General features: G+C 39.5%; 1 protein-coding gene and 1 long non-coding RNA gene across 2 annotated transcripts in view; both read right to left on the bottom strand.

Annotated features, from left to right (window-relative positions):
* Nucleotides 1-2084: 2084 nt before the first annotated feature.
* On the bottom strand, nucleotides 2085-5293 carry LOC146586819 (uncharacterized). The gene is made up of 3 exons (XR_014897753.1): nucleotides 5010-5293; nucleotides 4310-4396; nucleotides 2085-2179 (listed from the first exon to the last, which is right to left on the bottom strand). It is a non-coding gene; the product is annotated as an uncharacterized LOC146586819 (long non-coding RNA).
* Nucleotides 5294-15217: 9924 nt separating this feature from the next.
* NHLRC3 (NHL repeat containing 3) overlaps nucleotides 15218-24561 on the bottom strand; it is a 10421-nt gene continuing 1077 nt past the window's right edge. The window contains exons 2-7 of the mRNA XM_085320698.1: nucleotides 23477-23629; nucleotides 22453-22600; nucleotides 21750-21950; nucleotides 20479-20570; nucleotides 18717-18829; nucleotides 15218-18200 (exon numbers count right to left, since the gene is read on the bottom strand). Coding sequence (XP_085176824.1) covers nucleotides 17972-18200; nucleotides 18717-18829; nucleotides 20479-20570; nucleotides 21750-21950; nucleotides 22453-22600; nucleotides 23477-23629 — 936 coding nt within the window. The 3' untranslated portion in view covers nucleotides 15218-17971. The remainder of the gene's footprint in view (nucleotides 18201-18716; nucleotides 18830-20478; nucleotides 20571-21749; nucleotides 21951-22452; nucleotides 22601-23476; nucleotides 23630-24561) is intronic.

The raw sequence follows: 24561 nt of genomic DNA, 5'->3' as shown, positions 1-24561 counted from the left end.
GTCAGGGGTTGACTTCCAGCTTCTCTGCAGAATGGAGCTGACTCAGCACTACTTTTTCTTCCTCCACCTCCTCCTGTCCCACAGGACCTTGGGATGCTAACAGTGATTTACACAAAGCTCTTCAGCAAACTTAGCAAGAAGGCTAATTTCTTTGTAAAACAGGAGAAATAAACAAGGAAAGCTAAGGAAAACTTTCCAGGGGACATTCATGAATCATGTTTATTCCTTATAACAACATTCAAAGCCATCGCTTTCAGAGGACAGCAAACACGACCTCTTATTTCATCAGCATTGCGCTCTAAGAAGGATCTTTTAGCCTGTTGTGTTACCCTTGAAGTAAACATGACAGAAATTGCCATTCCTCTTGTCAGTCAGAAGGACCATCTGGCACTACATTAGAACACTTTTCTATTAAATTCACCAGCATGCTAATTATAGGATGACTAGTGAATGGTTAAACTGCCAGATGCTATGAAGATATATCACCGTCTTTTTACGTGGTTAGGCAAATGTTTAATTAAACCTGCAGCTGCTGTGTCTACTCTATCTACTAGCATATCTAAATTACATTCACCTGTGGGAAAGATGGAGCCGTCTCAGAGCTTGTCTTTCAAGAAGAAAAGCAACTTAAAAACAACTGTGCTGAAACATACAGCACGTATACATGTGATTTAATTACACATGCTGGTAATTTCATCAAACCGGTTACAGATTCTTTCACTTCAGCTCCCTGGATTGCGCTCCCTGATCCTTGAGTAATCTTTTACCMCTCTTGCTGGCTTTGAAGGCTGAGTTGTTTTAGAGGCTTCAACAAAGACGCATTAGAAATTGCAATATACAGCCACTGTCAATAGGATGTTTAAGCAGATGATTCTACTACTGACTTTGAAAACCTTGAATACAYGGGAACAATCTACATCTTTTTACTCTTCCACATTCTAAGAAACCTTTCATTTGGAAAACACTGAAAAAAAATGGTATATGAGCTTTCAGCATGAAAGAATAAGCAATATCGGGCCCAGGATTTTTAACTTTCCCTTGAAACTTCTTTACAGGAACAGGAAGGACATGCTGTGACTCCGCAGTTCTCCCCATTTCATRTGTGACCTTGGCTGCAGCCTGCAGAGGATGATTTCCAAGGAGTATACAACTCTAACTGCTGAAAGTTAGCTCTTAGCTCTGCTTGGCACTGTAAGATYTAATGGTCAGATCAGGAAAAATAGGATTAAGGGATCTAGCTAAATTCTAGMCTCCATTCAGTCACTTTTCTATTACCCTTCCATTAAAGGGTGCTTTATTCCCATTTATTACCTGRGTCCCTAGCCTGTCTGGGCTCTTTTTAACATCTATCTCAATACACAGAAATTGAGRTGACCAAAGATGTAGGTGGGCAAAAAGCCCATATTCAGCCTCAGAGCTTGAGACTCCTGAGGTGAGAGCTTTGCTGGATGGACAACATCTGTGGCTGGAAGTGGCTTGTCKTTTTCCATTGATTTCAGAAAGTGCTTTGGGCAACTAAGTTTGCTGAATTTTGCTGAATTGTTGCAAAGAGACCTTGGTGCAGTTTTGGTCCAGGCCAACGAGCACTTTTCCAGGCAATTCCTGAGCACAATCTGGGAGTTAGCACAGGTGAAAGAGACTAGTGTCAATAGGCAGACTGGATGTGATTATGTGTTTGGAGGTGAAGGAATTTAACTGTATGGACACAGGTCATTTTGTGCCAGTTGATCATAGTGCCAGAGCACTGGTGAGAAGAGTAAGAAGAATGATGCTTGGAAGTTATTTAGGTGATTCCAGGGAAATAGGCTTTGAGGAACAAAGCAGGAATATAGGGCTTTTGAAGAGGAAGCCCTCAAAAAAAATCATTGTTTTAAAAGCTCGACCTATTTATAACTTTTTTCTTCCTTTGCTAGCATCCTTTTCAGCCAGTTTTCATCATGTGTCTTGTTAGGAGCATACAGCCATCCCTCTTGGGCACCAAAACCGACAATGTGCTCCATATGATGGTTACCTCAGRGTGAGATGCTTGTAACATGCATCCTGCAGAGCAACATCTGAAATCCAGAAAGTGTATTTGGGAATATACGACATCAGCATCGCAGGAGCTGYAGTCAGTGGTGTGTGCTTGGGAAAGCAGGCAGAGTATGCTTGCTCTCTTCCCTTACTGTTTTGCTGATTCCTGGTGCAGATTAATTTGGATGAAGAGAGTAAATATCCTCCCATACCATCAACATCTGTGTGTAGAGTGAAGCCCTTTGTGGGCTTGGTCTGATAAACTAAGAAATAGCCTCTCTCTTGAAACTATAGGACCCAGAAAGTGGGGAAAGCACAGGGGCAGATTGCAAAGTATATTTGATGGCTCTGGAAATTGTTCCTCTTTTCTGCTGTGAGAGATTAAATTTGCTGATTTTCCAGGCACACTAGAAAAGACATTTATGTGAGAGAGTTTTCAGAGGAGGTAGAAGCATGCTTTTTAGATGGCAATGGAGGTAGATAGCTAGCTGACTCAACTGCTGAGGTTTAATTTAATGGTATTTTGGAATGATTTATTACAGCAGGCCCCCTAGAGTCTCAGGAGCACATCTTGATTCTTTTAGATTTAAATAAATAAATGATTGATTGACTGTTGAACACACTGGCACTCAGTTTCAGGAGGCAAACCCGAGGCACATCAAAGGCGTGCTCTCAGTGCCAGAATCAACCGCAGTTTAACAACTATGCTAAGCTATGCAATTATCTTAAACCACAACAATCCTGTTGGATTTACAGGGGAAAATTTAGCATCAATCTCCATGCACAAAACAAACAAACAAAATGAGCTTGCATTTTCTTATTAATGCAGCATAAGATAAGGCCAGAAGTGAATTACTATCTACACTCAAAAGCACCACCAGTGTACTGGCTGCCTCACAGATAAATAAAAATATGTATTTGCTGGTCTGAGGAGTTTATGACTACCCCAAATAATTTAGTGATCTGCRGAGATCGTGACCACTAAGGTAACTCTGAAGAAACTCTGATTGTCAAAAATAGTGTTGAATGGGTCAGCATTTCATCCTGCTGGTGTACGTAGCCCTGCTGCTTCCATTCACCATTGACCCCCATTTTTCAGCCCATCCAGCCATCCCTGGGGAAAAGTGATTACAAGAACRAGCCCCAAGACAGAAAAAGTATCATGATGGCAGATAACTACCGCAGAGCTGGAAGACTGGAAGCAACAATATTGAAAAGAAAAAATTGTAGAGGTGGGTGGTAAAAGCAGTTGAAAAGAAAATATTCCTAGAAAGAAAGTCAGATATCTCCTCCTATTGCTGTGTGTCACTTTTTCCAAAAGCTGACAATACACCCTTAATCATATTTTGGGGAAAATAAATAAATAAATAAAAGTGACATCCCTTTTAAACCCGTGTGGAGAGAGAGAAGGCAGCACTGCAAGAGAGATTAATGATAACAAGTCAATAAATAAATTTAAAAAATGATATCGCCKTTACATATTACTCAATGGCTTTGACCATTGTCAGGGAGAGCAGGACTTCTCTGGTCACCTTGTCTTTCTGCTAGGCTCGAATTCAATGAGAGAACAGTGTTGAGGGCAGCTTTCATTGAAGGACTACCTATTAATCAGGCAGACAATCCTATTAAGAAGAGAGGAATTTCCATGATTGCACTGCAATATACGTTTTCAATATTGTGCAAAAAAAATCAGTGTGTTTAGCATGAGGTGAAATTGTAAGCTTGGATGAGACCCTGAGCAGGAGATGTGGCACATGCTGTGTTCCTTGGGARAAGCCCCAAGAGGCATTTTGACTTAAGAGATAAGGGATTCCTTCTCTGCCAGATTTTTTTTCCTGGATTAGACTAGCAGCATCCCATGGGAATGCCTGCTTCCTGGCAACAAATGAGTGTGTGCAGTGATGGATGTGATTCCTGTCACTCATCTTCTGCTCATTGGTGATGCTCTTCTAGCTAAAATAAGGTGCTGACTCCGAGTATGCCAGTAGTGCTAAATAAGCACGGGGCAGGGAGCGAGCCTGAGCACTGCACCTTCAGCTCTTCTCTGCTGAACTTTTCATTTGCTTGTTTTCCCAAGACTAAGCCCCAGCAGGCATCTGGGGGGAGGGGGGGGTTTCCCAGCGACTGCTCCCAAGAGGCACCATGGGTGGACTCCAGCCTTCGCTGTCCTCCAGTGCTGCCCAGACAGCTCTGACCCTCCCAAGAGAGGCACATGTCCTTGTACCACGCGCTGCCACGGACGAAACGCCCACGGCTCACCCACGGCTGGCGCAGCAGAGCTCTGCCGGGAGCGTACCTAGGCAATGGTCAGCGTCACCCTTTTTGGTTCACACTTCGCGCCGCTCTGTCAGTTGCTGCATCTCAACAGCGGGGTGGTAAATACCTGCCGAAAAGGACRTAACTTCTATAGATTCTCTTATTCGGTCATCAAGCACGAGCATTTCTCAAGACATTTTTAACTGTAACAAGAGCAGCAAGAGTTGTCAGGTAGAGATAATCAAATTTTAACACATGTAGTGCCATGATATCTTAACAGATGAAAAGCTGTCCAGAAAGATTTTCTTGGGGATCAATTTTCTTCCTAATGTCGCTAATAGCATATGTGGCTAATAAAGATAAAACTATTTCTAAACAAAACTGATATGCCTCTATTGTGGTCCACTCACAGGAAAAGTAGTCCTTTTCTAATTCCTTTTAAAACCTTTCTAAATCTAAGGACTAAAAGATAGATACAATATGCAAAATAATTATTATAATCCATCAGTTTCACAGAAACAAAGCTGAACAACAAACAATTATAATAGGAAATTGAATCATAAAACGGCATATGCCAGGCCGTATATCAGCTGGGCCTTTTTACTTGTCTGTCGGCAAAATAAAGCAGATTAGAAGAATGACTCATCTGGTGATTGGAAAAACTGCTTTAAAGTTGCAAGGAAATTTGAACAACATTTAACAAGCAATAACTCTTTGCACAAAAGCCTCCTTTCACCTACAGTTCCTTCCCCCGGCTTGTAAACTGCAAACGCTCTGGAGCAGCAGAAACGACCCAGCTCTAGCACTAATTCCTCCATCATCAGGTTTTGCCTGCTGCTGTTTGCTGCAGTCCTCATCACCGGGGCGCTGGTTGTGCCTGAAGGAGAACSGGCACAGACGTGGTATATTTACATAAGGGCAAATCCTGTTTCTATTGCAGCAGGCAGTGGCAATTTTATTACTGACTGCAGTGCAGTCAGGATTTTAATCTTTCCTACAACTTTTGTCTCCTCCTGTGCTGAGTTGGGATTCATAGCGCGTTTGAAGTTGCGGTTTTCAAACTGCTCACAGCCACTCAAGTGTAAAGCGATGCCTGATCTGTAATTAAGGCAGCGTGAAGTATCACACTCTCCAAACTTGGACTTCAAACCTCCTGCTATCGGTGCAGCTCCTGGCTCCCGGCCTGTCCTTCACCTCCTCGCTACTCCTGGGTTCGCCCGGCTCAAGCTTTTGCTTCATCTTAATCAYGCAAAACCCCCAAGCCACCAGACCCGCTGGTGAGACCCGAAGTTCACCCCCCGCAGCAGCCCGGTCCAGGATCCGGGCAGCAGGCCTGCGCACACGCTGCGCGGCTGAGCCTCCGCTAGGCATAACGGCGCTGCGTTGGGGTTTGGCAAGTGCCATCTGGTTTTCATTTTCATTTCACAGTATAATTCATCACCTCCGCCTCCGCAGATTTACAGTGCAACTGCCTTTCGGCTTTCAAGACAATTTCAGCTATAGTGAGCGTGTTTTGATTTATTTCAACCGAACCCAACAGACACCACCACCAAATCACCCTCTTTTCTAAATTAAAAGGAATTTGATTTGCAAATTTTAGCAAGATAGGACTACTCATAAAGTAATAAGATGCTAAGGAGATGACAGGACCAGCCAAAACATAACTCTGATCACCAGAATCTAGGAAAATACTCTGGAGAAACATCTGAAGCACATAAAAGCTCATCAAATAGTAATTAGAAGAGGTATAAAGAGGAAAACACCTATTAGAGCTCAGTATAGGAAATTATTTGTTTAATATTTCTTGTTGTAATTCAAATTCCAATCTTCATAGGCAAAAGACAGGAAGTATCTTTCATTAAAAAGCTATTTATGAAAGCTGACATTGTGGGAGGTGACACTGACCTGCTGCATATGTATCATCTGTGTACGGGCAGGAGGAGAAGAAAGAAAATTTAAACCTAAGAAGGAACAAAAGATACAGCTGATTTCAGAAGTAACACAACCGRGTAACTGGGCGCTCTTTGATAAACCATGAACGCTGGTTTTATTGTAGGTTCCTGAGATGTCCAGAAAACAATTCCCCCCCACCTCCGCTTAAACACATGCACTGCAAACACCATCAGACATAGCGGTAAGAAAAACTGCAAATAGCAGCTAAGATCCAAAGAAGAAAYTTACCTCCTGTGACACTGATTACCAAGTGTTTCTTTTGCGGTAATACCAAAAGCCCTCTCTTCATTGCAATTTTATACATTTCTCAGTTACATCTCAGGGCTCATTTTACACAATAGTTATTTTCATTAAGCTATATTGCATACCAAGGCATTGTGAATTATGAATGGAATTATCAGATTAAAGGGACATCATTGGCAAAAAATATTATTTTACRTGTACCTATATAGACATTTAAAAAAACCCTGTGAGGTCTGCTAACTCAAGCAGGGAAAAACTACGAAGTATCAGAACTAATGCTATCTGTATCACCCTAAATCTRTCCTTTCCACACATGCATCATGGCTGCAATACTTAATAATATGATTGCCCAATTTATTTTTTTCCCCAGGGACTTCTATCTCATTTGGTGTCCTCTGCTGGATGCTCGTCCCCCAGCCCCCAGTTCCTGGGCCCTCTCCAGGCTCACTGAGCAGCCAAACATACACATATTTTCCACAGGAATAACAAGTGGAAATTATCTCATGCAGGGGCCATGCCCTTTGCTGAATTTAAAGCCATATTTAGCAAGAAGGCATTACAGCTTCTCCATGCATTATAACTCTTTCTTAAAAGTCAGTGATTTCAGCAGGAGCTGAAGTAAAGCCACGGCGTGGATGATTGCAGCCGGCAGAGTTCAGCTCGGGAGGTTAGAAGCAAAGGCAGCCGGCGTCTACCAAGGACAAGCATCGCAGACATCGACTTGGTGACACAACCAGTTTTACGCAGCTCGGAGGTCCGCTGAAGCCGCCGGGGTTTTCTTGGTGGCCCTTTCTGAAGAAGCGGAGCGGGGCACTAGGGGTTAGGGTCTAGCACCGGCCCCCGAAGGTGCATAAAATCGGGAGGAGCGGCGGTGCGGGATCGCTGTGCTCTGCTCCCCCGTGGGGCTCTCCGGGGTTGCTTCCAAGGAAGAGGCGGCCGTTTGGGGGGCGCTGGGAAAGCGCGGGCCGGCRGCGGAGAGGACCCCGGCTCCCGCGGGCTGCGGGCGCCGCAGCTCGCTTTGCGTTCCTGTGCATTCCCTTCCTCCGTGGGGCAAGACGGAAAACAGAAGAAGGGGCCAACACAGGATCCAGATTTGCTTTCACTCATTTAAAAACTCAGGGCAGGCAATTAAACCAACTGCAGCAGCTGAAACGCTCTCATTTGGTAGCACGAGTGAAATAAGGTTGCCAGCAGCCCTTTAATTTTGCCCTTCCTCCCTCCCCCGCTGCGTTTGATTATCTGCGTAAAAGGCTAATAAACTCGTTGCTGAATTTAAAAAAAGCAGCGGCATTTGCATTTTGAACGCTTCAGATTTCGGCCCATTTAATTATTACGCTTCGGAGGACGTATCCAGCTTTGCCGCTCGCCATCGCCGGCTCGCTGAGGAGAGGAGGCCCAGCAAGGGACGGGCAAAGGATTTCCAGGCCGCCCGGCGCGTTCCTATTTATTTAAATATCACCAATTGCCATTCTTGATCTGTAGTCTAACCTGCGTGTCAGATTTGAAACCACTATCCCAGGGAAAGTGTCTGCCCAGCTCTTCAAAATACGCCCTGCTAATCACACGTAATTTGACCAGGCCGGCGTAAAGCATTGCCTGGGAAAAAGGACGTTTCCAGCCTGTCTCATGGACGCGTACCTTCRGTAAATGCCACGGAAAGTCTATTTAAATTTTGAGTTCTTTGTTCATTTGGATGTGCTTCTAACCACATCACAGTGAAAAACTAATCCTTCCGCAGGCCTACATGAGTGTTCGTAATAAATTTTTTTGTAGAAGGTGCTGCGAATGTCCTAATCTTAATTTTCCCATATCTGTGACATGCTTGTATGGCACGCTCTCGTAGCACTGGCTTTCATCTCATGTCTTGTGGAGTTTCAAGCACTTTTTTTTTTTAATTAATTAATGAGCTTGGAGATTTTTGGATCAAGCTGCAAAGGTTTCTTCTCTGATAAAGATTTTGAGCCATGCAGCTGTTATCCCCTTCTTATTCCAGGTGAAATTTCTTATAAGCAGAACACTGAGAACTGAAGATGCTATAAAATTCATTAAAGCTTCAACACTGGAATTAACTCAGCAAGTGAGATGAGTGTAATAGCACTTTCTAAGACACCTGAGCTGATGTAACAGCTCCCTCATGCCAAAATGGGCCTCCTTTTGAAGGCAGGGAGATTTCAGATTAGCACATTTGTCTTACTGAATCATATTCTGCTTTTCCTTCACACCTGTCCATTTCTTTGGCAATGGACACTCCAGGGCAAGGACTGTCTGTGCTCCAGATATGTACAGTGCAAGAACAGCAGGTAACACAACTGGTACTGGATGGCTTGGAGAGCTCCGGTACAGAAATATTTGTTACCACTCTTCTCTCTCAACATTTCTGTTATCTAAACTATGCCAATAAAAAAAGAAATAAAAAAATGGGTGATGTTACACATATAYACACACACACACACATATGTATGCATTTATCTATACATATATAAATGTTAGATTATATACACTGCATCTCCTACATATACCCTTCGTGCTACATTTGTGTGTGTGTGTGTCTGTATTTAGGAGATGCTACATATATAATCTGAAATTTCTTACGAGTCCTCTTTCTARAGCAAGCTGAGATTTGCTGGGGGAGGTAATATCTTCTATTAGAACAAGTGAGATAGTTGTAAAAAGAAATTACACAAGGGCTTGTATACTCAAATGCTTGTCTCCAATTTCCAACTGTCACAGTTGGGCTAATGGAAGATATTACTTCCCCTTGCAAATGTTGTCATGCTCATGTGTGCAGATCACTATGAATTTTACAATAGCAGCATGTTTGTTGCCTCCTTTGGAGAATAAATGTGGTGCTCAGAGCCTTTGTGTTCAAAGCAGAGCAGGAAGGGCACAGAGGGGAAACAAACTGGATGCACCAAGCCTTAAGTGATGGCTCCACRGGGCTGACCTGATTTCACTGTGGTTAGTGGTATTCCCAGGCCAGCCCACAGATGGGCTTGTTTTGGAGGTGGTCTCTCTAAGTCTGCCAGTAAGTCTGCCTTTCCAGATAGCCTGTGACTTTCTTTGGAATAACYGGTTAGAACAGAAATTCTTTTAGTATAAGGCACTCAACTGCTATGAGGTTGTACTGGCTTGCAGTCTGCCCTCCTCTCCCTCACACCACCAGGCCCCTGTGCACAGGGATGAAAACTTTTGCATTGCTAAAAAATGGATCTGCAGGTCACAAAGCCTCTGAAGTTAGAACTTTATAGCAGTGTAATCTGTCATGTCTTTCAGTCTGGTCATGTCAAAGAGAAGAGGACGTGGGACAAGCAGCAGACAAGCTGTATTCACAAGCTGTCAGAAAAGCCCCTTCTGGGTGAATGTGTATGAAGGTGGTCCATAGCTACCTATGTGTGTGGATGGACCAGAAAACAGCCAGCTGTGRAGGCCACCAAGGCCTGGCGAGCTCTGGAGACAAGTGGTCCTGATAGACCCACATGAACAAACAAACTCAGGACATCAAGAGTTGGCTGCACCTGTCCAAGGCTGCCAGCACGCACTGCCATCAGCAGTGGACTGCATAGCATGGGCCACATCCAAGAAGGTGRTGGCTGCTGCATGTGCACCAAGACTAGAGGTTTATATAGACATCTTACAAAACAAGACCTTGTGAGGGACTTCCTGATCCTAGAGCCACTGGTGTATCAGTGTGACCCTCTGCATCCACGTAAGTGGTCAGAGCTCCCAAATGGTGCTCCAGCTGGGTAACTGTGCCTGTGAACTGTGTGAGGGTGTAGGTGAATGCACTGTGAATAGTTATCTGCTATTAATAATAACAGCTTGATTCTATTAATAACAAGAGCTTAATTAGTAAAAGGTGTTTAGTAAATATTGATCGTGATCTGTGTCTCCCCTGACTTGATCGTCTATTAGGGAAAATGGAATTGTACAAAACACAAATCACAGGCTCTCTGCTTAAAAGTCATATCAAGATTTTTGTTTTCCTTCAGCTAGTTAGCTGTTTTATAGATAATACAAACATTCTTTCTCCTGGTGTTTTCTGGTAGCATCATCTGTCACAAAGCCCCCACTAACTCAAGACCCTGAAGGGATTTCATGGCAACCCTTAGGTACAGTGTAATCTCCCACCCTCACAGTAATTCTCTAGAGTTTCCATTTTTAAAAGTTCTACAATTAGCCTGGGCATGAAGTAAGACATTGCAAGCTTTATTACAGAATTATTGTATAATACATGAGGTAGAATCACTCTTCCCTGTTCCCCCTAACCCTCACGTTTTCTCCTTGTAAGATTTACACTTTGTTGAAGCATACTCCCCTAATGGGCTTGTAYCTTTCTCTCTTTCTTACTTACAGCATCACTCTAGAGATAAATATGGCTTATAGATCAACCACTTAGTACTATGAATGTTGAAACAGGGACATATAAGGAGACCACATTTGGGAGCTAACAGGACCATTGTATCTTGTTCTCCTTGTTGGTTCCCAGCTATTGGAAAGAATGTGCTGCACCTGTGATTGTGCTACCTCACATTTATRTCAGTCCATTTGTGATGATGTGTTACAGAAAAACATACATCTTTTTGCAATTTTTGTTGACACAGCAAGTATAGTATTTCTCATGACTTTGGGACAGTGGAAATTTGCCATGTGGCATGACTTGGCAAAGACATCAAATCTCACTGGACTGAAGCCTGGGCACTCCAGTCTTCTTTGCTAAAGCTTTTGATTGAAAGTACAAAGTTTAGGAGATTGCAGTATGAGAGCATATGACTGGAAAAACTCTTCATCAGCCCAGTTTTCAGTAAGACTTATGAACTGATTTTGTGATCAGGTAGTTTATACAAAAAGCATCTAAAATATCAGGATATTTGCAAAGACTTATCTTCCTTTTCAGCTTTTTGTCCTGCACAGTAGACGCTKTATGTCACCATCTTAATATGCTGCCCCATCTTTGCATGCTGACAGGTTGTACTTCCACACAAAGTTTTGAAGCCAAATCATTCAGAGTAGCAGCTATAGTGAAGAAGGCATGTTGACACAGACACTTTAATCTATGAAATTTTGATGATACAGAAAAYGAAGAGATGGACATAATCAAAGATTCTTAACAGATTCTTCACCCCCTCTCTGTACTATCTCTAGCTCCACTGGAGAGGGAAGAGGAGCCAGAATTGCTTGCAGTTTTCAGACTGAGCATTCACCAGGAATTCACATCTTCACATTACAATGGCTTCTGTTTGACCATTTCTTACTTTCCTAATAATTCCCATCATTGTCTTTGTCTTTTGATTGCTGCTGAGTTTGGATGTTGATATTTTCACAGAACTATCTTTTATGAGTCCAGGATCATTTCCTAAATGGCAAATATATTAGATCAAAGCTATCATAGCACATATATAATTAAGTTTCTTTCTACTCATTGTACCTAATTTTGTATTTGTTAATGATAAATTTAATTTGCCATTTTAATGTCTATTCAGTTTCATGATATCATTTTGCAATTCTTTGCAGCTTTTTTTTCTTTACTAGCCTGAATAAYTTGGCATCATCAGTAAATTCTGTTCTGGACTTTCCAAGTCCATTTCCAGATATTTATCAATATATTAAGTAGCACAGAACTGCTTTTTGATATACTTCATTTGTAATCTTTTAATTATTTATCTATAATTATCCCCTCTTATTTCACATTATTTCTTTACGGATATTTGGCAAGAGATGCTGTTGAAAGCCTTTCAGAAATTCAAGCAAACTACCAGCCAGCTCTTCCTTGTACACGAGCTTGGAGATTCTTCCAAAAAAATCACAATAAATTTGCAAGGCATGGCTTCTCCCTTCAAAAGCAGAATGGACTTTTCTTCAGCATTTCACAGTTATGGATATAACACATGCATTCTTTTATTACAGTTTATGTCTACTAGCAAAGTARAGCTGTCAGTTCCTTTGGTCCTCTCCAGAATTCTCACACACAGGTTTTCCTTTTTTTACTTCATTAAACCATATTTGCCATTTTTATTTCCTCTGACACCATGGCATCTTTAAGCAAGTCAGTTTTTCATAAATTTTCTGAAAATGCTTAATGAAATAAACACCTGTTAGCAGTTTATCATTTTTTTTAAAAAACAAGCTTTTTRGTGAAACTTCAATTTCAGCCAGATCCTCTGATAAAGACCCTGTCTAGAAGTGTTACATGAAAATTTTGCTGAGTTCTTCACCAGTGAGCACAGATGAAAACTTCACTTTACAACTCTTATGGCCTACTCTTCCTTCGAGGTTCATTTACACCCTGACCACCTAGTCACCAAAGATCCGTGCTGAKTGTGAGAAATAAATTCAAGGCGTATCAAATTACAGGGAGGTACTATTAGCCCTGTAAAGCACACAGCGCTAATATAGGCTTTGTATTGACAGTTCTAAAGCCTACACTTCCTATTAGGCAGTGAGAATTCTTTTGGATCCATTTTTAATAACAATAACTATGAATACGTTGTGAAATTAAAGCCTTACTAATTTTCCACTGCAAGGCAAGTTTTCTGATCTAGAGAGTTCACACAAAGAGATGACTCGGTCATCATGTGTAAATGACTCCACAGGAGATAAGAACAAAAAAAAAAAAAAAATCCAAAAAATCCCTTATTGGATATCTAAGCTAGCTGAAAGAAGAGAATGTTTTCTTAAGGTTGAAGACCAAATACATGCAGACTGAAAATAAAGCCTTCTCTTTTTAATGATAAGGTTTACTGAGCATTCAGAAAAACTAAAATATACAGATGTTAGTTACTCAAGAGTTAGATTTCTTAAGTCTTAATATGTTTGTAAGAGATCACATTATTGTTCAGACAAAATTAGTGGGCTCATTCCTGAGGTAACTGGTCAAGGTTCTTTCACCTCTGTTTTGCAAATCCAGTTATGCAAACATATTTAGTTTTCTCAGCCTCGATACACATGATCTTATGATGAAGTAGATCTATTCATCTCTCATTTACACCAGCGTTACTTTGTCTCTAATGCAGGAACAAAATATCTTGTATTAATAGATTGATATGCTCCTGCTTTAAAGTTTCATGTAAGCAACATCACATTAAGAGATGCTTTATGAACGCTGAATCACTCAAATATTTTGAAATATTTACATCACATAATATGTGTGTGTTCAAGTTTCTTGGTTCTAACTGCTGGCAAATACAATTTTTGCAGACGCAAACCTCCCAAATGTAGAATAAAATAGTAACAATAATAAAATATCCTAACAAGGTTTACACAAAGGCTGAGAAAGGAAGGCTACAATGAAACTGGTGAATCAGTAAGCTTAGCTGTAATCTCACTCAGGGTCATCTCTGTAGGGAAATATACTGGCATTACTCTTTTGGTAATTATGCTGCTACAGTTATACCATTATAAATTATTAYGTTTCCAAAGCAACATATCAGGAGTAATTCCATTGAAATCAATGGCAAAAGGAAGAGAAACATCAATTCACATACTCAGTAGTCTCTGGACACTGAATTACTGATTTTTTTTCAACTAGACAAAATAATGGAAAAAGACATAAATCCAGTAACAAGCTGCCAAAGCAATTGTAATACAGCTATCCGCTTATGTTTAAAGTGGTCTATTTTGAAAAGAAAAAGGAAGTCTGGGGCAACTCATTATTATTGTTGACTTACTCCAAGTGTTTAGAAATTATCAGCTGTTTACATTTACCAGTATGTAATTATGCCGAGTATGCCATGCATCAGCAGGGGTTTGGTGCCCTCTTATGTTCTAAGTAAGCAACTTCAGTGATCGCAAACACCTCTTAAAGACAGATTACTTGTGAAGACTTCGGAGGTTGCAAACTGTTAAGAAAATAAGTATCAACTACGATAACTAACTCCTTTATGCATCAAAAAGGTGCAAAATCACCTTAAGGCAATGACTTTACTCACAGTAATGAGCAGACACAAATACCTRTACGGACCTTCCCCTCCAGATTTCACTGAACTAGTTCAGCCTCACTAAATTGATCGTTCCTGGCACAAAACTTATCCAGTCTTATTTTATTTTGACCAGACATAGTTAATCAATTGCTGACCATGATAACACAATACTTACTCAAAAAATGGCTGGTTACCATCACTGAGGAAAATCAAGATGAACTGTATTAACAGCTCTAGGATCTGACCTGGTCTGACCTTGTAGGGAATGTTCATCCAATTCACAATGGAGGTACTCATTGAAAGACTAGGATCAATTAAAAAAATGCAAACTTGGAGACATCATAACCTGGAATATCCTCATTTCCTTYACTGGGATGTTTCAATGATAATACCTCTCACTTTAAAATCTCATCCCATAATTGCATTAAAAYTTGTTGGATTCTAGTAATTACATTGTTTTATGTTTTCTTCTTTTTTCAGTGCACACTAGTTGGTGAACACTTTCTTCCTGTGCAAGTATTTCTACCCCATAAACAAGTTCCTTCTTGATCTTATTAAAACTAAATAAATTCTTCTTCTGGAAATAAACCCTGATTCTATATTAAGAAGTTTTTGTTGCTTTGCTTTTAATTTCCTTATTAGTGTAAAAAGAGTACACCATTTAAATAGTTTTTATACCTGGCACTTACGTAAGTCATCATCCTATTTTACTAATTACTCAGAGGAAAACATCTGGAAGAGAGACTTATGTGCATTTTTGATACATAAATTGGAATAATGTGAAAGAGACAGGCCACAGAAATAGTAATGTATAAAAATAACATAGAATTTTAGATTCCATTTTAATAAGGCATTTAATCATTTCTGATACCAACACTCATGTGCAGCAGACTCCATATTTAGAAAAGCAACACATCACAATGAGATGTTTTGACATTAGAACAGAAATAAAGAGCACAAAACTTTCACAATGAGAAATTCTAGATTTATTTTACCAAATTATCCTAAAATGTAATTTTCCAGAGATCAGTTTCAAGATGATACATAAAAAAATTCTCATAAAATTAGCAAATAAATGCACAAATTGATCATTTTCTCAGTGTGCTCATATACATAGAGGTGAAAAGGAGTCTGACCATCTCATACTAGTCACTAATGAACACTCTTTCTTATCAGAGATACCCAATGACTAGCTAGATGTAATATAGATATTTTGGCACCATAGCCTATTTCAGTGAAGTCACGCAATCAGGTGAATACTCCCCACCTTTATGGGCTGCAGAAGTAGAAAAAGCAAGTTGAGAACAGAACCATGCATCAGACTCGCATAGATAAGTTACTTGTCAACATCCAAAAACTACACTATTCCTTTACTGGACAGAGAAGCATTTTCCAGAGAGTGTTTCTAGCTCTGTTTTAAATGGATGCGACAAAGAGCAAATAAATAAAGAGGGGAGGTGTTCAGGAAGAATGGGAGAGTGTGGATCCCTTATACCACCAAGATATGCTCAAATATATTATTTTTAAAAATATTACCATAATATTAATTCCCCTCATGTAGGTAGGAAATAGCTACATGGCACGCATAGTAGAGATCCCTGAGCTAGTAAAGACCTAGTTGGGAAATCCACACAACATATTGCAAAACTATTTGGACCTACCCACCTAGGTCTAGAGGAAGTACTGCCACCTCTTCAGCTAATAAATGACTTACAAGCTCCCATCAAGCACCACATGAATGATGGATCATATCTGGCAGTGTATAACCCCGAACTCCCTGTTCTCAGATTGGTACGGGGGCAGYCAGGTTAGATCTACTTCTGTTACTGTGGATATAACCAAAAGCAAAGCATTTGTAACTACCGATTCAATCTGAAATAGCACCAAAATCGAGATATCAAGCTCCACAGCTGAGTTACTTCCCATAACATATATGAACCTGGTTTTCCTGGTTAGCTTTCCTGTCTCTGATCAAAAAATTTGTAGATCACATGTTGAAACTCACCAAATTAAGATGCTTTTGATGACATTCTATGAAGTGGTATTTCCCATCAAATTCTATTTCTCACACCCCTATCTAAGGAAGTGGAAAAAAAAATGCCTCTTAACCTGCAATTAGCATTTGAAATAGTCCCTGAAGCAGAGTAACTGTGTGGAAATATAAAAATCATCTAAAATGTTTCAAAAAGGTTTCGTTGCAAGTAGATGGACAAGGAATGCGGGTCCACAGCTTTAGAGATGAACTCAGTTATTCACCATAAAAGTCATTTTTGTCTCAGTCTAGCCTACCATGCCCACCCCCCTTTTCTATGTCCATTTCCCACTATGCTGTGAAATGAACAAACTTAAAAACATCTAGCAACATGTTAAAAAACTGGAATCACCCTGGACTGGGCATGGAAGGAGACCTCTGAACCAGTATTCATACTGAGGAAAGCAAAGCGGTTGTGCAATCTGGGTTCTGAATTGTATGTAAAGAAACCACTGCAAATGCACAAAATCTGAAAACGAGCTGGACAGTATCTTTTCAGAACAGAGCTTGGAGATTTCTGCAAGATACTGAGGTAAGTTCCTTCAAAAGAAGAAACTTACGCAAGACATTAATGAATTTGTTTTTGAGAGGGCAGGGGAAATTTAAGGATAGAAAGTAAAGCAGCTAAACTTCCTCAAACCAAAGTGACAGATACATTCCTGTTAACCGACTGAGCATCAAGTCACTAAGATTACAGAAACATTATAAGTTTCTAGGTTCCTGATGCTGAATGGGAGTTTCCTAACAAATTATGATTTGTTTATCTTGAGGAATTTAAATGACTTGAACTTCAGAATATTGCATTATGAAATCCTGGGGAACAGAAAACTCATWCTGATATAAATCAAGTCAGGTCAAGAATTAATATAGTTAAGAATCAGCACTTGGCTGCTGTGCATACACTTTTAATTTAGTTTGAAGTGCCTGATACCAATTTGACTTAAACCTGTTACAAACTTGACTGCTTTAGCAAGGGCTAAAAACTTTGACTTCAGTGCTGATGYCGTTAATCACCAAAACCAAACACCAGTGTCAACACCGAGATCAATATTCAGCAGCATCTTATTCAACACCATAACATCACATTGTATTCAGCGTTGAACCAAGTTAGCACAAAAATCCAAAAAATATGAAGAAACATTAAAATGAGGTGTTTGGCTCCTAGAAAATCAACTATTTAGATCACTTCTCTCAGCTTGTTCTGCAACGCATGCAGGATGGGTACGGGAATTTCAAGATGAAATTCTAGACACTGAAGAACAGCAGCTGTGTTTATAAAAATTTATAACATAAAATAAAATTAAGATACTTATCAAATTCATTTCCCAAATCCAAGTATCAAAAAGAAAATCAATCATAACATCAGTAAACTGAGTGACAGCCCAACACCGAGTACTTCTCCAGGACTGCAGAACAGGGCAGTTGTGAGCCACAGAGTTCCCAAAGCACAATGTTCTGTGCTTATCTTAAGGAAACACAAGCTGCAGAAAACTTGAGAAAATGTGATTATAAGTCTTACATGTCACACAGCTTGTGCTGTAGTAGTTGTGGAAAGCCATCAGTTTAAGGGCACATATTTTTGCACTTGCTGGGCTCCAATCTCTGCCACATAAATTGCTCCGCTCTTCATGTCTACATCCACAAGGTGCGGTTTGGTTTCATCTGCCAGCTGGATTGTGTTGACTACAACACAGTTCCCAATAGAGCCAACAGGTGGTGCTGCCAAGATGGACAACCGGTTGATACTTAGCTGAGCTACAATCAAGTACTTGCCATTGGCAGTAAATCTATGAGAGACAGAAAAATACTTTTGAATAATGAACTTCATATGACATCTCATGTTAATATAGTCACCTACTTTTAAGAAAGAGGATTTTTGTTTAAGATATAGGGTTCTGAGGCCTGCAACAGACTAAATGTAGTGAAAAGTAAAGAATTAACTTATAAGCCTTGCTCTAGATGTTGCTGCTCCTTCAGCCAGATTACATTGCAGAAAATTTGTTCAAGACAATCTTTCTTCCTGCAAAGGTTGCAACACTGGGTCAACAAAACACAACAAATTTAAAATGAAGTTCCCAATCCTGCATTCAAATCCATGGAGCTTGTTATGATGTCAGTGTTCCCATATCATATCAGGATTCATCTATGCAGATCTTTTCACGGGATCAGGGCCCAGCTCCCTATTACTTTAACTGGTTAACTCCTTGTGATCAGGCACTAGATACCAATCTTACACTTCACCAATAGAAGTGTACATTTTATTTATATAGTTGTATGTTTCTAGAAGAGCTGTTCAGTAATACCTGACAGAACATGGACCACCTTCCACAAAACAGCTGCTCCAAGACCCCAGCCACTCCCCTGTGACTTTATCAAAAACTTGGATTCTTTTGTTGTCTCGGTCTGCAACCCATACCTATTAAGCACAAAGATCATGGCTGTTCATAAATAGCACAAATCAAACACATTAGTTTCTTWCGTGAACAGTCAAAGTATCCTGAAGAAAAAAGTAGTATACCAGGGAAGAATATACCTCCACATTCAAAAATGGCTAAATAAGTATGACTTCCAGATGTAAAACAAAACCTTAATTTTAAGATACACATTTTATACCACTTTAACAGAGAAGTCAGTGTCTTGTCTTTATTTCTGGCTATAATATGGATATATATTCCACAGCACCTTTTCTTTTTAAAAAAAGAAAGAAAGAAAAAGTAAGGACATATACAGATCTATTTAATTGTAAAGATAGTGTTTTGTCACCCACTGACAATTCTGTTTTTCAACAGAAAACAGTAATCTAATTTCAGGACCTCAGCCTGTGAGATCTGTATCCGCAAATAACTCTGATATGCCTAATCTTACTACAAATATTGAGCAACTTAAGAACCAAGGGCATTTTCAGCGTGTTTTTTCTAATCAACTTTGTGGGGCTTATCTTTTTCTGTCTCACCCTATGCTAACTAGGTTCACAAATGCTGTAAGCTATACCATGGACGGTTACAGTGAAATCATCTCACTTACTACTATCATTGAAACTTTGGCTGTTGACAACCCCACAGTCAGATAAGCAAACTTAATAATTTTCTTAGGATATCACCTGAAAGAGAGCAATAAACAGGTCTATCTTACTATTTTTCACTGAAACACTACTAAAGCATTCTCTCAGATTTCCTAGGAATTGACAATGGTTTCTAACCTAGGCTAATGATCAATGCCACCTAGGTAGTAAGATCTTAGGCCACGTCAACTGCTGTATGTGAATATACGTACTCACTGTTACCCTTCTAGCAAAAGTTGCCATTTCCCTGCACTTCTTCCTGCCTGAGTTTTGTCATAAAAGTGATTTATGTGTATGTTCCTACTCTAGCTCAGACTACATCAACAGAATTAGCTCAAACCGCTAATGTAAGATGTTCTAGCTAAGCAATCTATTGTAAATCAGATCTGAAGCGGATTAAGGAGCAATCACACTATTCCTTCTACAAAAGAAGCAGGGGTGAAAGCCAGACTACAATTAACACCTGGCAGCAGTAATATTTTGAATGTTGAGCTGCATGTATAAAAGGACAGTTATCCACAGCCTACTGAGGGCCTTACCTTCAGCTTAAGCTTATTTGAAATTTTCTAGATATGAAATTAAAGCCTCCTGAAGAAACTTTGAAGAGATACCAAAGTCTCCCATGGGCAAGACTTCATAAACTATCACAGGAAAAAGGTGTGGGTGCCAAAGCACTTTGGTGGACATCTATTACAGAAAATAATTCTCCTGTACTTTAACAAGAGCAATCTCTTTGAAACTGCAAAAAGAGTAATCTGTTGCTGCATGGACACTGACAGTGTAACTGATCAGAATCAACTTCTTAACCTGGAAGCTAGTTACCTCAGTAGGATATTCAATATGAAACTTTAGCTCATGACTGCTATCACACTGAAAATTGTAAGCCACATAAAATAACTCAGATCACAAAAGTTTGATGGCAAAAAATACACTTTGTATTATTCAAATACGTGTAAACAACTCTGTTGAAAAATGAAAAAAAAAAATCTCTTTTTATTCTTTACCCGTCCAAAAGAATCCATCGTAACACTGTGAGGAATCCTGAACTGACCAATGCCAGTCCCATTTGGTCCACGCAGCCATATCTCTTTATAATCTAAATAGTGAACACCACGAAAAATAAAAGCAAAAGTCATGGTAAGGAAACAACAAATAAGCTTAACTTTGATTTTAAGTCATTTCTTGTAAGGTTATTTTGAGTTATTTTCAAAAGATAGAGTTTCTAAACTGAAGTTTTTAGACCAATACTTCTGATTCACAAGTCCAGGAGAGCACAGGAATTACTACAGTGAATGTTGCATTATTAGCAGTAGTCACAGGATTATAGTTATATAAGTGCAACCACCAGGGCTCAGGAGGCATGGCCCAAGGCTGTGCTATGTCTGGTAATGTGTAAAAACCTGAGAGACAGTTGGGCGATTATGATACCCATTTACTGTATTTATCTTTTCCATTTGTTACTTGACAGTTTGGGTCTATTTGAGTTTTAAAATTTTACTGTTTTGCAAACTGCGTATGACCTAACTGACTGTTTAATGAAGTGGGTACTGCAAAGGAGAAACAACTACTCCTGTTCTAGTCCCTAACTGCAGACATGCAGACTTCTCACTCACTGTTCTAACCAACACTGACCATCTACTCACTGTCCATCAGTGGAGAATACGAGCAAATGAATTAGAATAGCAGAATAATGTCAGCATAAAAGAACCTCTGAACACTATTTGGTCCAACCCCCTACTCACAGCAGGACTAACCTTGATAATAAATCCAACTTTGAAGTTAGATTAGGTTGCTCACATCCTWTCAAGTTTTCAGCTTCTCCAAAGTTGGAGATTCCATAGCCTCTCTGCCAAGCTGTTCCAGTGTTTAATCACCCTCATGGAGAATTTTTTTCCTCTAACAACCAAATGGAGCCCATCCTCTCTTGCAACTTTTGTTTACTGCCTCTCATGCTTCACTGTGTACCTCCAAGAAAAGTGTAGCTCTCTCTTCTCTGTAGCCTCCCCTTAGTGACTTGTAGATATCAATAACATTTCCTCTTAACTCTCTGTAGACCGAACAAACCAATCCTCTCAGACTCTTTCCATAGGGAGATTTCTCCTAAAGTGACCAGCAATAAACTAGGTTCTAATCTAACAATGTCTTTAAACTAATTTTAAACAAGAAGTGCATCCAGCCCCAGTTATTAATTTTCTAAAGCTGTGTTATTTAAAATTCAAGTTTCAGTTGCCAAAATTCAGTTGTCAACTGCTGCACAGGTTTGTTTTTTCCATACCTTCAGACAGTTTGAGCAATCTGTTATTCATTCCTCCATCTCCATCTACAACATAGATTTCTCCAGTTTCCTCTACAAAGATTTCCGCTGGCTGATCAAACTGTAGGGGATTCAAACTTGAACCAGCATTACCTGGTGTGCCCAAGATTTGCATAAGTTTACCTGAAGGGCTATACTGTTTCACAGTGTGCCCATATTTCCCTGAAATAATAATAATAATAAAGTCTTTACAAAACTGAACGATAAATGTTACATCAGATTACAAAGACAAAACATAAAAATTCCTGATACTGATTTAATAATCTGAGTTTAAAGTAAGATAAAATTCTACAGTGAGAATATGATTGTGGGGTAGTAAATCCATAGGGTATAACAGTATTCATCCATYGTATTAGGGTCACTAAACCCAGAGAAGCAGACAAGTCTAGACAAAAGACATCTTTTTTCTGATCCTTCTCCCAGACAAACAACTAACGTTACGTTTGCTAAGCTGAGAGGCTATAAACAGATACACAACATAACTCATGAGCCTTCAAATTATTCTGCACAGTACCTCAGCAGTTTCTTCAGGGCAAGAAGAGCACAACTCTGGCTAAAAACTGTTTAAAAGCCTTATTTAAACAACCGAGCTTTTTAAAGCAGTATCTGCAATATTAGCATTATCTTCCATGTTTAATACTTCTCACGTATTTACCATGCATACCTGTTCCAACATCTGTAATCCACACTGAACTATCTGTTGCGGTGTTTAATACAAAGATACCATGAGGCATTTCAACTGTATCATTCCATGAGTAAAGAAAATAGCCTTCCTCTGAGAACACAAGTACCTTTGGTATGTTTTCTCCTCTCTGAAAAGGCAAGGGGGAAAAATGTCTATTAAAAAAAAATTAATCGAGTAATTATACTATGAAAATTCTTCTTTGAAAGGTTTTTGTAACATTTTATCAATTTTAGAAGAGTCATAAGATTGTCAAATACTGCTAGATCTCATTTTTTCCAACTCTAACCAGAAAGAGAGAGGAGGGTCTAAGTTTAGCATGTAAAATCTTTCACTCATTCTAGATTTTCAACTTGAATCATAAGGAGCCCAACTTGCAGAGCAGCCAAGCTCCTTGAACCAAGAACCTTGGTTCTTCATTTTGACTTCTGTTTTTGTTTTCTTGCTGGAAAAAACCCCAAGTATAACAAAGGCACAAAAAACTGTAACTGTATTTGTTACCTGCATGATATTCTAAGTATTCAGGCTATGCCTTGTAATTAAAACCCACCATTTTCCATAGAAAGAACATCCTATCCATGTTCTAAAGATATCAACACATGAAACTCCAATTACTGTATCTGCCTGCAAGAGCTGCATGCTTTTGATTTCGTGGGAAAGGGCTGGAAGAGGGCAAGGGGACTAGACAGTTGCCTCAGAACGCATTCTCTCAATTTTACCCTATGGTTAGAAAAGACACTGAGCCCTGGCTTCTCAGCTGAYAGACAGCTACTGAAACTCAATTAGGTTACATCATGCATCCACACCACAAAAATGTAATGCTTTTAAAAGTAAACAGGTACAGTCACAGAACTGTTTTAAAAAATTAATATTGCAGTCAGATCTACACTTGTTTTTTTTTCTAATTTTGATACAAATATTTATATATATCATGATCTAAAACAGTCACTCTAAAGGCAAAAATACACTATGTTAACAAGGAGAAAAGTCTAATATTCTCACTCACTTGTGCAACATAGACCAAACCATGAAGAGAGTCAACAGCAACACAAAATGTCTGACCAGTGAAGTATTCTGGAATTTTAGGCCAGCCTACATCCAGCTTGTACAACTGTTGCTGTCCATTCCAAGGAGAGAAATAATCAAATGCTTTTAAAAGCTGAAAACATAAAAATAAAGATCCATTACTAGTTAAATTCCATGATGAAGGGATTCTGGTTTAGATCCAGTTTTAATGAATATGAAGAATAGAAGAATCAGCAATAACAAGAAACTTTGGGCTAAGTGTGATAAACTGATTTGTCCAGTTTAACTTAAGGAGAAAGATAAACAGATATAGCTTCATAGCTATGGCTTTAGCCTGCGAAAGGGAAAATTTTACAAGTGTTGGAAATTAGCTAATAAATTTTGGAACTTCTGGAATTTCACAGCAGAAAAAAACCCATCCTGAAATTTCTTACATCAAAGTTGCTATTATTATCTGTAAATCATTCCATAGAGGAAAATAATAGAACAGGTTCCAAATGCGACAGAATGAATAATAACTTCAAAAGCAACAAAGCAGAACAAAAAGAAAATAAGATCAAGAAAAAGAAATACATCTTAGAAATGAGGAAATTCAGGATTGCAAAACTGAAGCCAACGTGTACATTGTTAAGTATAACTGAAAAAAAAATCTACCTTTTTCTTTTATTTTTACAGCTGAAGCATGCAAACTAAGTGCAGCTACTTTGCAACAGGAACTAGACGGAGATCCAAGTACTGAAATGGAAGGTTCAGGCTAGAAGTAGGAAGTAACGAGTGGCGACCCTCATCCTCCTTGGTAACATTTTGGTCAGCAATGCTGTCAGAAGCAGGAGTAAGTTAACGAGACACAATTAAGAAGAGCTTAAGACACGAATATCATGAAGAAAAAGCTGGAGAAGCAAAACAGGGTGGAAACCCAGCAGTAAAAAGTGCGGGAATTAAGAGAGCGCCCCAGCAGAGAAGCATAAGAATATTATTACACGTATCCCAACATTATTCATAGCTTCCACCCAGAGTCCTACGTGCGGCCCCGTCCAAGACGATCTAAAGCGGCAAGGCAGAGGA

Source organism: Rhea americana, unplaced genomic scaffold (genome assembly GCF_003343005.1).
Source record: "Rhea americana isolate MKP2758 unplaced genomic scaffold, rheAme1 scaffold_65, whole genome shotgun sequence".
Lineage (NCBI taxonomy): Eukaryota > Metazoa > Chordata > Aves > Rheiformes > Rheidae > Rhea > Rhea americana.
This window is presented reverse-complemented; position numbering and strand designations above follow the sequence as displayed.